This window comes from Haliotis rufescens, unplaced genomic scaffold (genome assembly GCF_023055435.1).
Source record: "Haliotis rufescens isolate VD_foot unplaced genomic scaffold, xgHalRufe1.0.p SCAF_16, whole genome shotgun sequence".
Lineage (NCBI taxonomy): Eukaryota > Metazoa > Mollusca > Gastropoda > Lepetellida > Haliotidae > Haliotis > Haliotis rufescens.
The window spans coordinates 1,094,245-1,116,438 of record NW_025963846.1 but is presented as its reverse complement, the minus strand read 5'-3'; the positions used below and the strand labels follow the sequence as shown (position 1 = coordinate 1,116,438).

The window sequence follows — 22,194 nt, the reverse complement described above, 5'->3', positions numbered from 1 at the left end:
TTCACTTTCTATCTACTAGTTTATTTCTTTCATGTTTTTTATAAACACATAGAATGATTGGATATAATATAATGTTAATATATATAAGGACTTTGTAATGCTAGGTTTTATGGCTATAGGTCAGAGACCACATTTTATGGTATCTGTGTATATTAAGTACATCCAGTTGTTTGGATAAGAACAAGAACAAGAAGTCATTGAAATCCCCCACAATGATAAAAACTTGTGAATATATGTGAAACTTGTTGCCATGGAAACTAACAATATATTGGTTTAAAAAATCCAAAACAATCAAAAAGCAGCAGTTCACCATTAGACCTATCAGTGAACCAAGTTTAATGAAGAAATATGGTATGGTTTTCAAGATCTGCTCTGAAATGACATCCTTTGCCGACAGAGGCCCGCTCGGATGGTGTCCATTTTAAAAAAAACCCACAAAACTTGTTGTGGGGGCTAAAAACAAACAGACTCTAGGAATGGGATCACTTACTTAGTGAAGGTACTGGCATTTAAAGAATATAGAAGTTGAAAACTGAGAAGTCACCATCCAGGGACAACATATTCAAAAGCTAAACTTTGGCATGTATTTAGTCTCTGTAGAGTTTAGAGTGAGTGACATTACATACATGCACTTACACTTAAAGGCACATTATCCATATTGCACCATGACAAGTTTTGTAAAATTGTGCTGCCTTTTAGGCCACAACACAAAATAAACTCATATGTACAATTCAGGCTAGTTAAGAGACATAGAGATAAATGTATGTATTATGTCTAGTGGTATCCTAAAAAGGAGTAATATGGTATCTTAAAACCAACATATAAAACATCATCACAAAAATATTCACATTACATGTGAAAGATAATTATGTTACTAATTCATCATCATTGAAATAAGGACCTTCGGTAATAAACAACAAGATGAAATATTTCAGATGCCAACCAACAATGATTGAGAAAGAAGTACTTTTGTATAAGTATTACCTTTCTCAGTAATTCAACCATTAAAGCAGCTGTTTCATTAAAAGGTTGGTTATTGTGATTTGAAACCACTGATTGGCCAATCAGAATTAAGTATTTTCAAAATAATGGTAGATTTACAAATAATTACCTTTACATTTTTGTAAATGTAATGCAGCCAATTATGCAATATTTCCATTAAGTTTTTGATGCATTTAAAATACAAAAGTCACGTTCCTTAGCAAAGTGTTTCCATAATCAATTTTTAAGAATAGTAGCAATGAAAATAGCATTCACATCAAACAAATAACAAATATTCACATCATGAAGTTTCTTCATATGTATGTGACAATAAAAAACCATAACATATATGTTTTGTACATAAAAGAAAACAAAGGTTAAAGAGAACTGTAAACATGAGCAGTTATAGTCACAACTCAACACATCAGTTATGAAAGCACCATGGTACTTCAGAACAGCAAAGCCTTGTTTGTCAAAGCCATTTGGTCCAATTGTTATATCATGGACGATTATCATCATCCTGTTATGTGTCTTATCTATATCATCATCATCATCATCATCATCATCATCATCATCCTGTTATGTGTCTAAACTATGTCTGAATCACAAGATTTCCAATTGGTTTCACTCTGAAAATCAGTGTTGTAACAATGTCTTTGCAGAACACTGAGGCAACACTAAACGGCGATCAGTTGTCAAATATAAGTGATATGAGTATAGCTTGCTGCAGGCTGTAGTTAAACTTTGGCATGTATTTAGTCTCTTTAGAGTTTAGAGTGAGTGACATTACATACATGCACTTACACTTAAAGGCACATTATCCATATTGCACCATGTTAAGTTGTATAAAGGTATGCTGCCTTTTAGGCTACAAAACAAAATAAACTCATAAACTCATACAATTTAGGCCATCTTAGAGACATAGAGATATACATGTACTATGTCTAGTGGTTTCCTAAATAGGATAACGATATAAGGATCTATTGAAAAAGTTGTTATCCATAAATTGTGTCTACTTTGAGTAATATGGGGTTTTAAAACCAACATATAAAATAATCCTAACAAATACAATGTTGTTGGCCTCCCTTTATGAAACAATTCTTACAATGCAACAACTGTGTCCATGACACTTTTGGAAGAACATACACTCAAGCAATGCAGATGTGCCAAGTTTGGTGAAGAAATATAGTACGGTTTTCAAGATCTGCTCTGGAAACGAGGACTACTGCCATTTTCAGTCTAAATCAAAGTCGTTGCCATGGAATCTCGAAAAATATTTTTTTGAAAAATCCCAAACTATCAAAAGGCACCAGTTCACCACTAGATCTATCTATGTGCGAACTTTGATGAAGAAATATAGTACGGTTTTCAAGATATGCTCCGGAAACGAGGACTACAGCCATTTTCAGTCTAAATCAAAGTCGTTGCAATGGAAACTCGAAAAATAATCGGGGGATAAAAATAAACCTGTTAACATTGGAAGCTTATTGTCGTCAAGAACAATTTGAATTGTTAGGTGTACAATTCCACACAGATCTTCATCATATGATCGAAGTCAACTATAACACTAAGTTTGAGGAGTGTGAAAGATTAAAGACAATATGGTCAATCAATAAATCTAACTATGGACGGCCATTCGATCAAAAAATACAAAGTTGAAAAAAGGACAAAAGTACGCAATTAAGATCAAATATTAAGAATAAAAATCAAATGTTACTACTTAAGGTCAAAATACAAAACAAACAGACGAGGGTTAAACATACAAAGTTGAAATAAATGTCAAAAGTATGCAATATTAATAGTCAAATGTTAAGAAAAGACGTCATAAGAAAAGAAAGAACAATGTGTACGAAAGAACGTCAGTGAGCACGAAAGGACGTTTTCAATAAAGAACGTCAGTGAGCACGAAAGGACGTTTTCAATAAAGAATGTCAGTGAGCACAAAAGGACGTTGACAATAAAGAACGCCAGATGGCACGGCAATTTGTAAAACATTCCGAGTTTAATTGGCTTGTTCCGCCGTGTATATGATAACTGCATGCCAAGGTGCACAATGTATTACGTCATTCCTCGTGCACTCACCGTCTGACGCTGATCCAATTGTCATATCATGGATAAGTCAGTACCAATATAATCACCATCACCATCATCACAATCATATCTACTGGTAAGCCAGGATAAGTTGAGTTGTAACCTGACAATTAAGCCTGTTTGACTATGTATCAGGTCCGCCCATGAGGCATACCATTGTGAAGAAAGGGGTAGTGGGTGGTCCGCGACAAGTAGTTTGATGGATATGTGCGTATCCTGTCTAAGGTAACAACGTTTTTTTAATTGCATGTAAGGGCTGCCCGAGATTTGCATCAATATATTTCCGTTCCATTAACACCTTGCGATTTGACTGTTTTACACCATCTACCATCTAAATCCCACATGTTTTTGAGAGAACCATAAGCTTTCTCTAGAACTCTCCTAATTCAAATCAGTTTTTATCATGTCATAGATACTGTTTAGAGTTGGCAGTTGTTTTTGTACTACATACGAACAGCGACTGGTTGAAATCATCAACTTTGGTTTTGATCACTGGACGATTTCTTGGGCTGATGAAAACTATGCTTACCTTTGTCACAAGCGATACCTTCTGCTCCCATGAGCTTTAGTGTAGATACAGACAGACCAGAGGCAATGCCAGCTTTTGACAATGCTGTGATGTATTTATACGTTCTTTCTCCGTGTAATTTATGACATTATAGGCCAATTCTCGAGCTTGATAATGTATGATTTGGCCATGCTTACCTAACTTTGTCATGTTTTTTTGTTCACAACTAACTTCTATCAAACGACTTTTAGAGAATTCTGGTATCGACTTGTCACACCGACCTCTTAATTGTCTTATGAGCAACACAACATGCACGTGCACAACGTTTGTACACCCTCTCTAACTGTAACAAACCAAATATATTTGCCCAAATTCTGAGCACTGCCTACTTGCCGCAAACATATTTTGTGTGTTAGTTCAACTTATCCTGTATTACCAGTAGTTAATACTACAAATGCACCAATACTAAGATGTAAAGAGAAAATTGGTTTAAACAAAGAGCACTGTATCATGAGCAGTTTTCTATTTTCAACTCAACATATCACTGTAATTAAGAAAACATACAACTTTGTGGGTAACAACTTCAAGTTTATTGCAGACAGATAATGAAGCACACATGTAATGAAACCAGATGCGCAGTAAGGATAAGGATGAAATGGTTTAAACAGTTGTGTCAAGCTCCTTATCCCTACTGTACATCTGGCTTCATTGTCCTTGTGCTATTTGTTATCTTTGTCTACATTTAGCTTCATCCAGTTACTTGTTATCTATTACCTGTTACTGTGAATGTTACTCTGCTGCTTATCACCTGCCAAGCATATATCCCTGTCATCACTTGGTTGTTGTGACACAAGCTTGATAAAGGTGTTAGAATCTACATTGAAACATCGCTATATGCAATATACCAGAAGTTGTTATCCATAAAGTTGTACATATTTTTAACAATCAACCAGTTAACAAAGCACTATGATACGACAGAACAGTAAAGCCAATTGTTAAATTAAGTGAGTGAGTGAGTGAGTATGGTTTTACGCCGCTTTTAGCAATATTCCAGCAATATCACGGCGGGGGACACCAGAAATGAGCTTCACACTTTGTACCCATGTCGGGAATCGAACCCGGGTCTTCGGCGTGACGAGCGAACGCTTTAACCACTAGGCTACCCGACCGCCCCTGTTAAATTAAGGAGGAGTCAGTACTAGGGCTCGGATGGGTAACTCGGGTACTCGGGTACCCGGGTCGGGTGGGTACTGAGTAGGACCCGGGCACCCACAGGACTACCCAGACCCGTGATTAGTCATGTGTTTATATTGTTTAATGGCAAACATTATCTAGAACTCTATGGTTACACTATAAGTGACAAATGTTCACATTTTTTTCTGACTATGCACACATTCCTTCTGACTTTATATGTTTGAATAAAGATAAAACTTCAGTCAACTTCAGTGTACGCATAACCAGATCATTTGTTACCTGTATCTAAATACATTTTGACAGGAGTACAGTCAAACATTTCCCAATCGGACATTTTGTACCTATCTCTTGAGACCTACAGCGGGTACAGAGTAGGGTAGGGTAATAGAGGGGTGGGTAACCAGGTAGTAAAGTTGAACTCATTCCAGCCCTAGTCAGTACCCATTTAATCATCATCATCAGCAGCAGCAGCAGCATAATATTCTGTTTATATGTGAATATGTGTCTAATCTATTTCTGAATCATCAGATATGCATTTGGATTCACTCAGAAAATCACATTGTTGTAACAATGTCTTTGCGGCATCCAGGTAAACCTGTTTCCTTCTCATGTCTGGGTTTTTGAAGATGGATGGTGTCCACTGTAAGGGATCAGGGTTTTGCTTGCAACAAGCTGTAGGTAGAGTTGTCTCCCCTATTCCCTGAAATGAATAAAACATACCTGAATGTAGAACTTCCTTGGATAATGTTCTTAAAACTACCTTTCCGTATCTGGTTGACAACATATTGACACCAGAAAGTAAATTGTTAGATATTCAAAGAGTTGTTTTTATTTCTATATTTTGTTATCCCCGACTGAGTATCTTACTAGCATGACAATAAAACATGTAGAGCCCAAGAAGAGCGTGTGTAGAGTGTGTGTAGAGCGCGTGTAGAGTGTGTGTAGAGTGTGTGTAAAGCGTGTTGAAGCAATGTGTAGAGTATGTGTAGAGCGTGTTGAAGCAATGTGTAGAGTATGTGTAGAGCGTGTTGAAGCAATGTGTAGAGTATGTGTAGAGCGTGTTGAAGCAATGTGTAGAGTATGTGTAGAGCGTGTTGAAGCAATGTGTAGAGTATGTGTACAGCACGTTGAAGCAATGTGTAGAGCGTGTTGAAGCAATGTGTAGAGCGTGTTGAAGCAATGTGTAGAGCATGTTGAAGCAATATGTAGAGCAATGTGTAAAGCATGAGTAGAGTATGTGTAGAGCGTGTTGAAGCAATGTGTAGAGCGTGTTGAAGCAATATGTAGAGCATGTGTAGAGCGTGTTGAAGCAATGTGTAGAGCATGTTGAAGCAATATGTAGAGAATGTGTAGAGCATGTTGAAGCAATGTGTAGCGTATGTTGAAGCAATGTGTAGAGCATGTTGAAGCAATGTGTAGAGCATGTTGAAGCAATGTGTAGAGCATGTTGAAGCAATGTGTAGAGCATGTTGAAGCAATGTGTAGCGTATGTTGAAGCAATGTGTAGAGCATGTTGAAGCAATGTGTAGCGTATGTTGAAGCAATGTGTAGAGCATGTTGAAGCAATGTGTAGCGTATGTTGAAGCAATGTGTAGAGCATGTTGAAGCAATGTGTAGCGTATGTTGAAGCAATGTGTAGAGCATGTTGAAGCAATGTGTAGCGTATGTTGAAGCAATGTGTAGAGCATGTTGAAGCAATGTGTAGAGCATGTTGAAGCAATGTGTAGAGCATGTTGTATCAACATGTTTAACATGCTGAAATGACATGTAGAACATGCTGAAATGACATGTATAACATGTTTAGAACATGCTGAACCTGTGTGTAGCGCATGTTGAAGCAATGTGTAGAGCATGTGTAGAGCATGCTGAAGCAATGTGTAGAGCATGTTGAAGCAATGTGTAGAGCATGTTGTATCAACATGTAGAACATGCTGAAATGACATGTATAACATGCTGAAATGACATGTATAACATGTTTAGAACATGCTGAACCTGTGTGTAGAGCATGCTTGAGCCCATGTTGCACAAGTAATGTTGCCCTCTATGCAATGTAAATTCCTCCTTTCCGGAACCAGGCCATCATTTGATTTCTTGGTTAAAAATACACTGGACGTATGTATTCACAGGTGATGGAGAAACAAAGTGTATGCAAACCTGTGAAGTATTAACGATGCTTTATTGTTAAAGCATTAGTAAACCTAATAATAGATTTCTACCTATCTGTGATACTACACCATGACACTACTCACAGGTAAAGTCTTGAACATCAATGTCTATGAATCTACTTACTGTATGAGAACTGTTTCCATCTGATAATTCTGACAGTACCATCTCCAGAAAATCACTTGCAGAACCAAGATCTGGCATGGAATGACTGGAGTTGTCACTCAAACCTGAAGCATACAAGAGGATCATGAATAACCATAAATTGTTTTTCATTTCAGAAATGTATCAGTCATGATTGGCAGGTACTGTACTCTGAAATCCTTGCTAAACAATGCATCAATGATCATTTTCCACTGAGGTGAGGTGAAATGGGGTTTAAGATCGTGTCCAAGATTATTGCACTGATACAGCAATGTGCATGCACGGATATGCTAATGAATGTTGTGTGTATGTCCAGGGATCCATTTGAAAGGAACCAGTGTATGTACAAAATTTAGGACAATATGCTGACAATACTCAGCTTTTTCTATATGGATCTGAAAATAGCCTATATGCTGCCGACCCATGAAGATTCCGGGGTAAAATAGTTCTTCAGCAACCCATTCTTGCTGTAAAAGGGGACTATGCTTGTCGTAAAAGGCGACTAACGGGATCGGGTGGTCAGGCTCGCTGACTTGGTTGATACATGTCATCTATCCCAGTTGCGTGGATCGATGCTCATGAAATTAATGGTCCAGACTTGATTATTTACAGACCGCTGTCATATAGCTGGAATACTGCTGAGTTAAGCGGAAACAACAAACCAACCAACCAACTCTACACATTGCTTCAACATGCTCTACACATTGCTTCAACACGCTCTACATATTGCTTCAACACGCTCTACACATGCTCTACATATTGCTTCAACATGCTCTACACATTGCTTCAACACGCTCTACACATTGCTTCAACACGTTCTACACACGCTCTACATATTGCTTCAACCTGCTCTACACCTTATTGACTGACTATAAAAGTCCATTTCCATCATTGCGGAACTAGGTTGGAGTTATATGGATTTATATTGTGGCTGGACTAACAAGTCTGTGGATAATCTAATCAAAATCATCGAAAAAAATATCGACATCCAATTCATAAACATGACGACTGCCGTACAGATTTCGGTCGATTGCAGGATTTGCAGAGCATGTGTACTGTCAACTGGGCTTCGACAGATATTTTCCAAATCTTTTAATGTTTTAATCAAAGTGCTCAAGTGATTTGATGCACTTTGCGAAAGAAGATCTTGATTATCGTCAGATCTGCTTGACTGGGCACCACTGTTTTGTGTGAAGCAAATGCAAGTGATATGAGATGTTGCATCTGATTGAACCATAGGATGGACATAGAAGGGACAAAACTCGTAATAGCAACTGGTGGTGCAACAATCGAGCCACAAAGTTCCAGCCTAGTTCAAGGGTGGAAACTTGACTTTTATACTCAGTTAACTACCTTGCCTTTGGGGAGATGGCCAACGCTAAACAATTTGTATAAAATGTCTCGCCTTAAAATAAACGTGGATAAGACTAAAGGAGAGGTGCAATGTTGGGAAGTAATATAACATTAGGCAATCATTTAAAGCTGGACTGGCACAAAGGAGACTTTGAAATACACAATGTAGTAGGTAGAAGACCTGGATGATCAATAAATGGAAACAATTATATGATATAAACATGATAAACAGTATACGAGAAAATTGGTGTAAAAGAAATTTAACACAGTCATAAAAAGTTTGACTGTCTCTATGCCACTCTACTCTCCAGTGCATATTTTCTCTGCACTTTCTAACCCACCAAAAACATTTATACATGAAATATTATTTGAGCTTACACTAATGGTGGTCTTAGAATAACCATCAAACAATATTTAAACAAATATTTTCCACATTGTGACAATGTTCCCCGCCGCTAAAAAATGATAACATACATAATAGATCCTGTCGCTCGATCACTGTGCACTCAAGAATCATTCTCAGCTCCCTGGGGAGTATACAACCCAGGCTGCCTGTTATAGAGTTATAGACACATTTTTTGGACACTCAAATGCTGTTAACCGATATTCCTAAAGTTTGGAAAAATGTCATTCCAAACTGATCACTGAATTTAAGTCATGTAAGCAAATTAGTGATATTTGTTGATATATTGGCTAGTGAACAATCTCAATTAGCACCCCTTCCAATTGATTTATGTACACAAGACTTATTTATTTGAGTATAATACGCACTCGTATGTTATATGCACTGTTAATTATGGGCAATTAAATTCTGGAAAAATATATCTGTCGTATATAAACATTTCAGGCTGTCAGCATAAACCACGAAATTTACGATCTTTCAACTCAAAATAATATTCTAACAAGAGCCCCCTATTTCTAATGTTGAGAGCGCCCTGGGCGCTTATTACGTCGAATACGGTATATATCTTTGTTAACATGTACTTTGAAATGGAATATAAAAATAATAATTGAAAATACAAACAAGCAAAAAATATAAACTGAATTGTGATTTGTAAAACAATCTATAGCTCAAGTCAAAATCCATGTTTAACAAAGATCCCAAATTCTAAAAAGAATCATGGCCCAACCATCTACATTGAATTTTTGGCCCAACAGTTGTAAACCAACAAAAGGCGCTGACCTATTCTCTAACTTCTCAAAACCTGACACACCTTTATCATACAAACAACATGGTTACGGCTGAGATGTGTTTGGGTGAGCTGTTTTTTGAAGCTGAAAACGTTTCCACACCAGGATCGAGGAAAAGTAAGAAATGGATAGTGTGCATTTTAAAAATGATAGTGATTTTGCCAATCAGACAATATTCTTTGAGCTGACATTAAATCCAATGGTCACTGACACGCCTCTGCAAAAGTTGGATATGTAGCTTTGTAAATTTTCAGAAAGTCATAGTACTTATCACTGAAGGGGTAATTGATCATTGATAACTTATTCAAGTTGGGAAATGTATTACTTAATCATAACTGCATTGGTATTTGTAAATCTTTAGCTCAAGTCAAAACCCATAGATCCACAATGAAATCAGTAAGCCACACACACAATAAATCATGGTCTAACCATCTGCATTGAAATTTTGGTCCAACAATTTGTAAACCAACTACACATTGAAATTTGTAAAAATTGACTTATTCTCAAACTGTTTGCAAGTTTGCTTATCTTTATCATGTTCATATTATTACTTCAAACATCATAATTGCCTTTGTATATTACAAAAGGTTGATCATACCTAGTCCACTATCCCCATCTGCACCAGGATCAAGTCCGGTCTGGTCTGGAACTGGGTCGCTTGGCAAGCCCTTGGGTGGACAAGAGGAACGTGGCCCATCCCGCGTCAACCCACTGGCATCACCAAGGCTCACTGACCCAGACTGCGAGTCACCAGCGGTGTGTGCTTCCTGCCCACTGCACGGTGGGTTACCTCCCCCTGGTTCTGTCTGACTGGGGATCCAGGATACATCAGGCAAAGGGGTTTTCCTAGAGGTGGCAGAGAGGGAACTTGTCGGACTATGTAAGGAATCAGGGGGAGGTGGGTCTTCTCGGTTTGGGGCTGCACTTGTCAGGCTGTCATAAGGATCCTCGTCTTTATTGTCTGTAATCCTTTCACCTTGGCCTCTTAAGAAGCAAAGAAATAAACACATGTTAAATCCAAATAAAAGATGTACTCATTTTCCATGACTTTTTAGAAACAATTTGTCAACTACATTGACTTTGTAAATGAATAATCTATTACAACAGAGCTACAGATAAGCTGCGTATTTGCGTAAAATACCTCCCAAAACTATTCAAAACCCAATTACTTTCAATTACCTTGCTTACAGAAACATGCATGCATTAAATGGAAAATGCAATTGTTTGAAAACAGCATGTGTAAATACTCGATGAAGTTTTTTCAGCATGCGTACAAAGGAACTAATTTCCAAAACACATATACAAGCTTATTTACTTTCCGTGTCAAGCCTATAGTTAGAACTGTTTATATACATCTAAAACATTATTTCATTTTTTTTAAATCTCAAAATGCTTACTCGTTTTGGGAAAAACCCTATAGAGTGATGAATAGATGAGTGAAAAAATATTGGTTACCCAATGAAAAATGTAATAACCCAAATAAAATAGAAACCTTCGAGTGAAAACTCAATAGCTCAAAAAGTTATGTGGAGCTCTGCTACAATATTATTGGCTTGTCAATTGTCATGTGAACTTATATGGATCAATATGTTGTTTCATTCTCAAGCATGTATACAGCTTTTGTGAAAGGAGGTGCGCATTTTGTGTGAGTGAGTGAGTTGGGTTTAACGCCGCTTTTAACAGTATTCCAGTCATATCACGGCGTGTCAGCTTAATGTGGGAGGAAAGCCCGAAGTGATGCAGGTATCAGACGTTTACCACTTCGTATACACGGGTATGGTGCTGACAAACCTAGAAACATAATCGGGGCGAACCGGGATTCGAACCCACAATCATAGGTTTCTGTCAAGCCCAAGGGATGCAACTCTGCACAACCAATTGCGGTGCCTTGGACGACTGGGCCACCGTGCCCCCTGTGCATTTTGTGATTTCTTGTTAAGTGATGGAACAATCCAAATTCATGTGTTGACTTCAATGTTATTCTTTTTAGTGACCTTCTCCAGATGCTTGTACTGTATCTTGACCCTCTTTGTGATGATGAATAGACAAAGTATCTTATTATCACCACGGGTATGATTGTGGGTTCCTCCAAGTTCACCCCGGATTATGTTTCTTGGTTTGTCAGCACCATACCCATGCTCATGGGTTTCATCAAAATGGTAAAGGTCTGAGACCTGCATAACGTCAGGCTTTCCTCCCACAGTAAGCTGACACGCTGTGATGTGACTGGAATACTGTTCAAAGCGGCGTTAAACCTAACTCACTCAGTATTATCACCAAAGTAAGACAGATCTTATCAATATTTTATGGTAATAGTCCAATGTGACCTGTCCCCACTGCAAAATCTTCAGTATCCAACAAATAAATAACCAATCCTTTATCCTGAAAAGTTGTCAGTTAAAATGATTAATTTCCCGTTCATATAATTTCTTTTCATAAATTGCAAAACCTTGGATGTAGCTTCGAATAAATTATGTTCTGTGAGTCAATTTCTCTGATATTGGTAATGCATAACGGTCTGACGTTTTCACCGTCCTTATTGAATGAGTGTGCAAGTGAGTGAATGTCTGTCTTATATGGAAGGCAACAATATTTCACCTATAGCACTGCAACTCGTATAAAACAGGTGAAAACCAAATGCATCAGTTCATAAATACAACAATCCACCAATCTCCATTTGATTTGTTTGTTTGTTGTTTAATGCCTCACTCAACAATATTCCAGCTATATGACTGCAGACAGTAAATAATCGAGTGATTGACATCATGACCATTGATCTACACAATTGGGATACGATGATATGCATCAACGAAAACACTGAGCCAGACCACCTGATTCCGTGAGTCGCCTCTTATGACAGGACGATTGAATTGGATATTACAACAAGCATTCGGGCTTTGCATGCCTGGGACCCATGAAGATCTGGGAGTGGAATAGGTCTTCAGCAACCCATGCTTGCCGTAAAAGGCAACTATGCTTGTTGTAAGAGGCGACTAACAGGATCGGGTGGTCAGACTCGCTGACTTGGTTGATGCATGTCATCGTATCCCAATTGCGTGGAACGATACTCGTGATGTCAGTCATTGGATTGTCTGGTCCAGACTCGATTATTTACAGACTGCCGTCATATAGCTGGAATATTGCTGAGTGCGGTGTTAAACAAACAAACAAACAAACAAACAAACAAACAAATGCATGCCTAGATGATTACCCCTGAGTGCTGAATGATTCACTTTTTGAATCTTGCACAAGGTCTTCTTCAGGCAGAGATTGAAATGCCTCTGAAGAATGGGCATCTTCAGCTGAGTTCAATGGACGCCCTTGCTGAGAGGAGTTATTTCTAATTTTCTGTTCTGGTGAATTGGAAGATGAGCCTGCAGCAGACTGCTCAGATGACTTATCAGAAAATGGTTTACTATTTTTCATGACAGAGGGAGGTTTTTTGAATGCAGAATGGTCTTGTGTTGGAATAGTGTGTGAACCTGATGATCTGCCATCGCCAAGCAGGTCATCATCATATCCTTCACTGATATGATCATCACCAGTGTCAGGGCCTGGTAGTCCAGTCAGAGCACCAGGAGGGCTTCTGGATGTCTGGGCAGCTGCTTCAGAGCCAGTACTACCTGATTCATGACATTCCTGAACTCCACAACTTACTGATTCATTGTCACCAGACACAGTCATTTGATTCAAGTCTATGGACAAATCGTGTCCATTAGCCTGTGATGATTCCTGATGTGTACTGCTGGACAATTCACCAGGATGATTTATGGGATTGTGAGACGTAGTCTGATTCTCAAATCTCTGTCTACTGGATTCATTAAGGGCAGGGCTGTTTCCATGTCGTTGGTCCAATGACCCCTGGGATTGGGCAGTGTTTGGCAAATTATCTTGGTGGCTGGGTGTGTTGCCACTCGGTTGAGTCCATCTCTGGTCGCTGGGGGGTATTTCCTGAGCGGAGATGTTTCCATGTCCTGGGCCTTGTCTGTGATTTTCTGACACCCGTCCTGCTGGTGGTCCACTAGATGGATTGCCCTGAACTGTACCTGGAGCTTCATTCATGCGTGCTTGATACATTGCCTGTCCACTCTGCATGTTAAGATGTCCTTGCATTGAATCCATGTTAATATCTTGTGTACCATGAAGCTGTGCTGTCTGAAAAGGATTCTCACCATTGTCCTGTTTTTCTCGCTTTAGTCTATATGGGATAAAGAATTCAAAAAGCGTTTTCATCTTACTTTGAAAAAATGGTTTGTCATAATTATACCAGTCAATAGATTCAATTGACCGCAGTCCACAGGGTGTCTTGTAGACTCCCTTTCTGTCTTTTTCTGATTTTGTATGCAAAGGTCTAACGCAGTACCTCTTTTCCAAGTCTAATTCATCCTTGGGTGCTAGTCTCGTAAGTCCAAATGCCTCCTCTCTCAGAGCTTGAACATCCATGTCATCATGTGTGTTCTCAGTCAGAACAACAAATATCAAAGTGCACCTTTTCACCACTTTCTCACCTTTGAACATTTTTGAAGCAGGAAAACTGGGATTATCGTACAAGCACACTTTAGGAAACATGTTTTTTTCTAGTTTACAACTGTTCATTTTTTTCTGAATTCCCATAGCAAGTTCACAATCGCCTTCAGCAAACACCAGAGCTGCATCAAAGTGTTCAAATTTAGATGGGAGGCTGGGAGATTGGGGTGCATTAAAGGGTGTGTTTTCCATGTTGTATGGCATACTCTGTCCAGGTTGCTGGCTTACTGCTGATGGAATGATAAAGGGTCCTTGAGGTTGAGTCTGAGGATGTTCACTGACCATTTGTCCTCTGTCAGTTGGCATTATGTGATTACTGTCTTGACCTTGAGAATCAGTAAATGCTTCAGCATCATACTGAACATCTTGACTGTCAGCATCCATATTGACCTAAAACAGATAAAGAGTATCAATGGCATCATATATATTTATAAAAAAATTCTAATATTTGTAAAGACAGTAAGTAATAGTCAGCAATATTAATGCTAACATGGCAGTCTCATGAAATCGACCCTGTACGGTAATAACTGTCACATACCGTATTCGACGCAATAAGCGCCCCAATCTAATAAGCGCCCCATCGATATTTGCTAATATATTGGCTTGTGAACAATCCAAATTTGAACCCCTTCCGATTGATCAATGTACAAAAGACTTATTTATTCATGTATAATACACACTCTTGTGTTATATGCACCCTTAATTATGGGCAATCAAATTCTGGAAAAATATATCTCTCATATATAAACATTTCAGGCTGTCAGTATAAACCACGAAATTTATCTTTCAACTCTGTTTCTTTTTCACCAAAATAATATTCTAATAAGAGCCCCCTATTTCTAATTACGTCGAATACTGTAATATGCTTTATAGGGTGAGCATGGTGAAACATTCCAGTTAATAATGGCGGCAGGCGACAGCTAAATTTGAAGAGTGTCGTCAGTAAAATGTGAGTGAATATCCTTTGACAGATGATTGTTGCCATTAACAGAAAATGAATTGATATTATTTGAACGTGTATAATTTTACCGCGCACTTTTCGTACATCGCCGAAAACAGGTGAAACCGGGATACATACTTGTCAACCATACTCAGTACATCACTTCCTTGGTATAACGGTGTTGGATCCTACACCGAAACGTTGCTCCTGATTGTAATCAAGAAGTTGTTCATCCGTAAACCTTATCCTTACTTGATAACGCTATCATATTTGATACCTACTAGATCTAATCTGTTTTCAAGGCATGCTTCCATTCACTTCCTTAGTTGCACAAGATCTCACGTGAGCAAAAGCTGGACTGTCAAGTAAGCTGGTTCCCGGCTCCCTATGCACGTCGTCAACTTGCGCTATATTGTGATATTGGAGACGGGGCCCAGCTTAGACTGCCAAGCTCCTTCCCAGCGCGTGACACCTTCGTTACACTCTCGGCCGCGAACGGGCTACGCTGTGAGGAGCTTGCTGGACTGCCTAAAAGTTAAGCTGGTTCCCGGCTCCCTATGCGCGTCGTCAACTTGGAGTAACTTAGACCTACATGTCATTCACACAATGTTCAGTCACAATTTTCTCTTGTGTTTTTAATAGTTCGAGACAAAGTCGCTACAAGTTAATATTTAACCTCGAAGCAAATCGAAATGTTATTGCCTTGATCTAAAAATAGACATGGGAAAACCGTGATGGTAACAGACAAACTGACTTCGTTCCCACTGTTTTATTTTTTTGTTCATTGATCACAAGCTAAAATATTCTTCTGTGGATATTTTATATATTTTAGTTACCACAGGGTACACTCTAGGATTGTCCTGTACGATTTTATTTATATGAAATCAAGGAGGGTGGGATTATTACATTCTGTGCTGCTGATTCTGTCAAGACATTACATAATCAGTTGCAGTGGTGGGATATTTCTTTACCTTTAATTCCATTAGTATGGGCTTGAGAACTTCTTCGTATGCTTCTTCTGGTGTTTTATTTACAGAGTTATGGGAAGGTCTACTGTTCACTGAGTAAAACAGGTTTGGGCGATCACATGATGCGGATACTAAGCTGTAGTTAGCACAAAACCGAAGATGTTTTGCAATGTGTTTTTTTGTCGTTTTTGTAGCTGTTGCTGTCAAAGCAACAACTTTTGCTTGTGGTAGTATAGCCCGTAACAAGTCCAGTTGTCGATAATCAGTGCGGAAACTCTCACCCCAGGTTTCAATGCAGTGAGCCTCATCCACAATGATATGCGATACCTTCTCCTGATATATATTTTTTTTTAGCTCACCAAGGAACCCCTTCTGTAACAAGTGCTCAGGGTGCCCAAGAATATATGTTGGCATATGGGACATGACACTTTCGAATCCAAAACGCTCTGGCATAATTTGCATACACCTTTCGCCGTAATACTTAGCCTTTTCATGGATGATTGCATTCAGTGGACTCACAACCAATATGGATGTTAAATACTCCTGCAAAGGGCATTTGCATATCATAGTGCATGAACAAGCTGCCTGACAACGCCTGACTCCCATTTCAGAAGTGATTGGTCTGTGTTCGGTCCGACTTGGCCCGGGCTGTCAAAATCAAATTTAAACTCACAGATGTATCATCAAAAATATGTTTACATCTATAGACAGGTATTATATCTACCTATATATCACTTTATAGTGTCATAGATGTCAGTATTTAAAGAAAACACGGTGCTCAAAGTGAAGCCCTTTTCCCTGTACATTAACAACATAGTCTCTATCAGAAGTGATTGGTCTGTGTTCGGTCCGACTTGGCCCGGGCTGTCAAAATCAACATTAAACTCACAGATGTATCATCAAATGTGTTTACATCTAAAGACAGGTATTATATCTACCTATATCCCACTTTATAGTGTCACAGATGTCAGTATTTAAAGAAAACACGGTGCACAAAGTGAAACCCTTTCCCCTGTACATTAACAACATAGTCTGTATGGAAAATACATATTAACGAAATTATTTGAAAAATCAGTCCAATGATCAACTGCCTAAGGAGCTTTATACAGACTGAAAAGAAATACGCTTGACATGATGTAGAGTCTCTGATAATAGCAATTATAACCTTAGAAATAGATCTAACCTACAAACAATCAAATGTAGAACCCAGACCTATGCTAAATCATTTCTTCCGGATACGATTAACCAGTGGAACACTCTACCAAATGAAGTTACTAATTCTTGCTCGTTAAAAGAATTCAAATCCTGAATTAATCGTTCTGATACAATTATTAATAATTTTGACTTAAAATACGGTCATAGATCATGCCAAATTGTCCACTGTCGCCTTAGGCTCGGCTGCAGTGACCTAAACGCAGATACGTTTAGACGACATGTATCAGACATATCAGACTGCACTTGTGGGTATCCCTTCGAAGACGCAATTCACTTTTTCTATACCTGTCAGGGGTAAAAATACGATAATATCAGAAACACTATGTATTTCTACACACATGGATATGATTTAAAACCGATATTACATGACAGTAGTTTAGTTAGCAGTTCTACAAACAAGACTATTCTTAAATCAGTTCACGATTTCATTGTCAAAAGCAAAAGATTCAAGTAGCTTATAATTTTATGCATGTAGTAATGGAAAACTGCTATATCTTATTTCACAGACACCACTTGTATTGGCTTCTTATATTTCATTTGTGCATTTAGCATGTTTATGTTTAGCACTATCTTACATATAATCTGATATATAACCAGCTGTTGTAAAGTTATTACCTTGAGATGTATTTACATAAGCAAGTTTGGCTTGTTTGCCGATCCAGATTTCTTTTGAAATAAAAATATGTTTAAACCAAACATTGTCTCTATCAGAAGTGATTGGTCTGTGTTCGGTCCGACTTAGCCGGGCTGTCAAAATCAACATTAAACTCACAGATGTATCATCAAATGTGTTTACATCTATAGACAGGTATTAGTTCTACCTATACACCACTTTATAGTTTCACAGTACATCGCATTTAAAGAAGAAACGGTGCTCAAAGTAAAACCCTTTCCCCTCTACATTCTCAACATAGTCTCTATCAGAAGTGTTTGGTCGAGCATAACCTTACAGATTGAAATGTGATTGAACGTGGTATTTGTCATTTTAACTGTAACTTTTTGATCGAAATCCTATTATTTTGTAAAATAAAATCCTTGGTGGAAAACGAATGCTTTGATGTATAAATAATACAACTGTAAGATGAATAGTAGACGTCACACATCATTCGATCATTGTAATGGCAAGTTTACTGACACCGTATATTGGCATGTGTCATCAGCAGGTGGTCAATTACTGACCAGACCACACCACACCACCCGACACCACGTGCATCTGTGTCTATGAAAACATAATAATTGTAATTTTTTAGATCACAGACCCCTACGTATGAAATTAGTCGTTTTTATTTGAAAGAGACGCGGGAAAGGATTATTCCAAACAATTAGATACTGGCAGGTTGCGTAGACGGGGCGAAACATAAACGTTGTTGGCTTCTAATTGTGACACTGTTTGTACAATGTATTTACTACTTGCAATTCCGCTTCCTGTGTTACAACAACCGCAACCCTCTTTACCCAACCAGCAGTTATGAGTATTACTATATTTATAATCCCAAAGTAAGTGAGTAAATGCTTTTCACTTCCCCGTTCACGAGGTTGATATAAGCTTGTGTACCTTGTTTGATCACGTTGTACTTTACCTTATGCAGCTATTTTGCTTAATATATTGTAACTTAAACTGTTTATTCCAACAACCGGTAAAGTATATGGTGTGTATATGGTGTCATAAGCTATGATCTTTAGCCAAGTGTGTTTTGAATTTGTAAGACAAGTGAAAAAGGTATTTCAAGACTCACATATATGTTAAAAATCTGGTTCTTTTCCAGCAGCATTCATATTTATTCTAAAGTGAATTTTAACCATGTGTTTTTAACTTTCTCAATTATAAGGAAGAGAATTTATGGATGTCATCTTAATTATTATGAGAAACACAACTTTTCGGAGCATATGCTTACTCCTTCATCAGGTAAGGACAACACAATTAATAAGATAAAAAAATGTGGAAAACAACAAAGCGTAGAAACTAACAAGATAGCCATCCGATGATTGGTGCTGATAGGTGATAAGCAATAGACAACGGAAGCCAACACTTTACAGTAATTAGCGCTGACAGTATGCAAGCCAGTACTTAAGTTATTATAGATAAGTAATAGGTAATGGATACTGGGCAAACAGGAGGCCGGGGTAATAAGCACTGATAGGTTGAAGAATGGACATAGCAATGGGCAAATGGAAGCCAGCTAGGTATGTAATTAGCCCCGACAAAGATCAAAGCAATAAGTCCCAAGCACTGGGCAGATACGTTCCCTGGTCGATTTTGTAGTTTTGAGAGAGAGAGAGAGAGAGAGAGAGAGAGAGAGAGAGAGAGAGAGAGAGAGAGAGAGAGAGAGAGAGAGAGAGAGAGAGAGAGAGAGAGAGAGAGAGAGAGAGAGAAAATGCCTTGAAGTTTTGTAGCTCGTTTAGTGGATTAAGAAGTGTTGCCAGAGACATTTGTTTGTGAGAGTTTATTATGTATTTGAGGGTTGTTCTCAATCTCATTAAAATCAGATCTTAGTTGTGGCTATCGCTAAACAAAGATCTGAGGACATCCCATTACGGGTCACGTCAGAACGACCTTTCATCAAACCAATCAGGGCGTCGCTTACAAGATCATGAAAGTGACAGTCGGAATGTGTTTTCTAATCATGCAACCTCGAAATATTTAACAGAAGGTATTCCGAACGGCAGTTACGGGATTTATGATTATATCCATACAATCTACGCCATCTATAAGCCATTACAGAATGCTATTTTTATCGTTTTAAATTTTTCAATCGAGAATACGTCAAAATAGCTTTCGATTCGTAGTCGCCAGTTTGAAACTTGTGTCGTAAAGAAAGCTGCCTTTTGATTGGCTAATGTCGATTTCTTGTCAAGCATAACATTGGTCGGTGAAAGTCCGCGTAAGGTCGTTCTGACATGACCGTAATGGCATGTCCTCAGATCTTTGTTTAGGGGTAGCGAAAACTAAGATCTGATTTTAATGAGGTCAAGCAAGGTTGTGTTTTAACTCAGTTACTATTTTCCTTGTTCATAAATCGGTTACAGTCTGACAGTGAAGAATATGGAGGAAGAGATATCTGTCTTTGCCCTGTATTTGTTGAACTTGCTATTATAAGCGGATGGTGTTTATTTGCTGATAGTGTTTGTAGCTTGTGACAGAAAATAAATACATTAAATCAGTTTTGTAAAAAAACCTGCGAAATTGTTTTTTGCAATGGTGGCAAACTGAAAAAAGTGAAACTTGGTTAATGGGAGATACCAGAATGAAAGAGTCCAGATATTATTAGTATAGTATTGTGATTATCTGGGTTTACTATTTTTGTGATAGATTAACCTGGTCCAAATCAGTTCAATATTTAATAAATAAGGCACTTAAAGCTCTATTTTCGAGCAAGGTATTTCCGTCAAGGCTGAAAAATAATCCTCCTCTAGTTTTTGTTTAAGATGTTTCATAAGTAAAGTCAATCATTTAATATGCTACGGGGGATATCGACAATGGGCTAAAATAGAACAATTTCATGTTAGATGTTTGAAGAATGTACAAATGCTGCTACCCTAGCAGAGCGTGGAAGAGGTTATATTTACAAAAATGCATAAATTTCGGAAACAATGCTATTTTTAGCTAAAACAATAGCCAATTAATGTTTTGGATAATGACGTTATTATACTGTAATAATTTTTCTTATACCCTTGTCAAGCAAGGCTGATTACTGAACAGGGTACACAATTATATATGGTTGGCGAAGGATTAACAGTAACAACAATTTACATACATGAGAGAATTATCATAAGTAGTTATTAACTAATAACAACAGAAGGCACCGCAAAAGAAACATAATTTCATGAAAATTATTCACGAAAGTTTGCCACTGAAATATCAATGCATTTTGAGTTATCTGGTTTTTGATATTAGTCTGTATCCAAATATAATGTTAATGTCCAAAAAGTGCCACAAATATGGCAATGGACCGCCAAAATGCAGCTCAACAAACGACAATGGTACAAAATCAAATATCATTTGCGTTTCCTTGTGCCTTTCCTGATAAACAGCACCCCAATACGTGGATCCAACATTCTTGCATTGACACTAACACTGTACCAAGGCTTACGAAGAATCAGAGATACCAGTTTTATGACCACTGCATGCAGGCCAGACTTCAGAAATGGTTGCCAATGCTTTAATGTCGACGTGAGAACCATCTACAGATTACAGCAACGATACCAGGTCACCGACAGCATGCAGTCGTCCATTAGCCTGTTTTTTTTATTCTTCGTAAGACATGGATAGACAAATGTCAAAAACGAGATACCTCCAAAACATGCATTGCTATTTCAATGGGAACTGCTTCTGCTAGTTTTCTTTGAGTGAAGTCATGGAGGTTGAAGAGGATTTGGATGTATTCCCAATTGATGTTGTGATTTGGGCCAACATCTGTCACTGATGGAGGGTTACAAACAGGACACCAATTGTGACCATCTGATCCTCACTTTAGTCAGCTCTATACAACTAGCATTCTGACCTGAAGCATTAACAAAACGTATTTATGATTATTGTCCTATATATTCAGTTTGGGACATCTCTTAAGATGAGCAATATTTAACATAATTAATCAGACACACAAAATTATAAGAATAAATACTTTTATTATGCAAATGCATACATGTCTTTAAAGTCATCATGACTATCAATACTTTCAATGCAGTCTTTGAACAATGACTTCACATTCTCTGAATTGCAACACAATCTATTTGACTTTTATTTGGAAACAAAATATGTTTTGTTTGTTTGTTTGTTGTTTCACCCCGCACTGAGCAATATTCCAGCTATATTACGGCGGTGTGTAAAGAATCGAGTCTGGACCAGAAAATCCAGTGATTGACACCATGAGCATCAATCCACGCAATTGGGGTATGTAAATAATATGGCAGGTAAGGAG

At 38.0% G+C, this 22,194-nt stretch overlaps 1 protein-coding gene across 3 annotated transcripts; it reads right to left on the bottom strand.

The window, feature by feature from the left end:
* Positions 1-5,115: 5,115 nt before the first annotated feature.
* LOC124144867 (mucin-19-like) lies at positions 5,116-15,301 on the bottom strand. 3 transcript variants are annotated; one of them, XM_048396776.1, is made up of 5 exons: positions 15,231-15,301; positions 12,837-14,542; positions 10,224-10,609; positions 7,064-7,167; positions 5,116-5,474 (listed from the first exon to the last, which is right to left on the bottom strand). In XM_048396776.1, the coding sequence occupies exons 2-5, from the start codon at positions 14,534-14,536 to the stop codon at positions 5,280-5,282; spliced, it is 2,385 nt and encodes a 794-aa protein (XP_048252733.1). In that variant the 5' UTR covers positions 14,537-14,542; positions 15,231-15,301; the 3' UTR covers positions 5,116-5,279. The 3 variants fall into 3 exon arrangements, with proteins under 3 accessions (XP_048252733.1, XP_048252734.1, XP_048252735.1); XM_048396777.1 differs by having other exon boundaries at positions 10,224-10,471; XM_048396778.1 differs by having other exon boundaries at positions 13,989-14,542.
* Between the last annotated feature and the right edge of the window lie 6,893 nt (positions 15,302-22,194).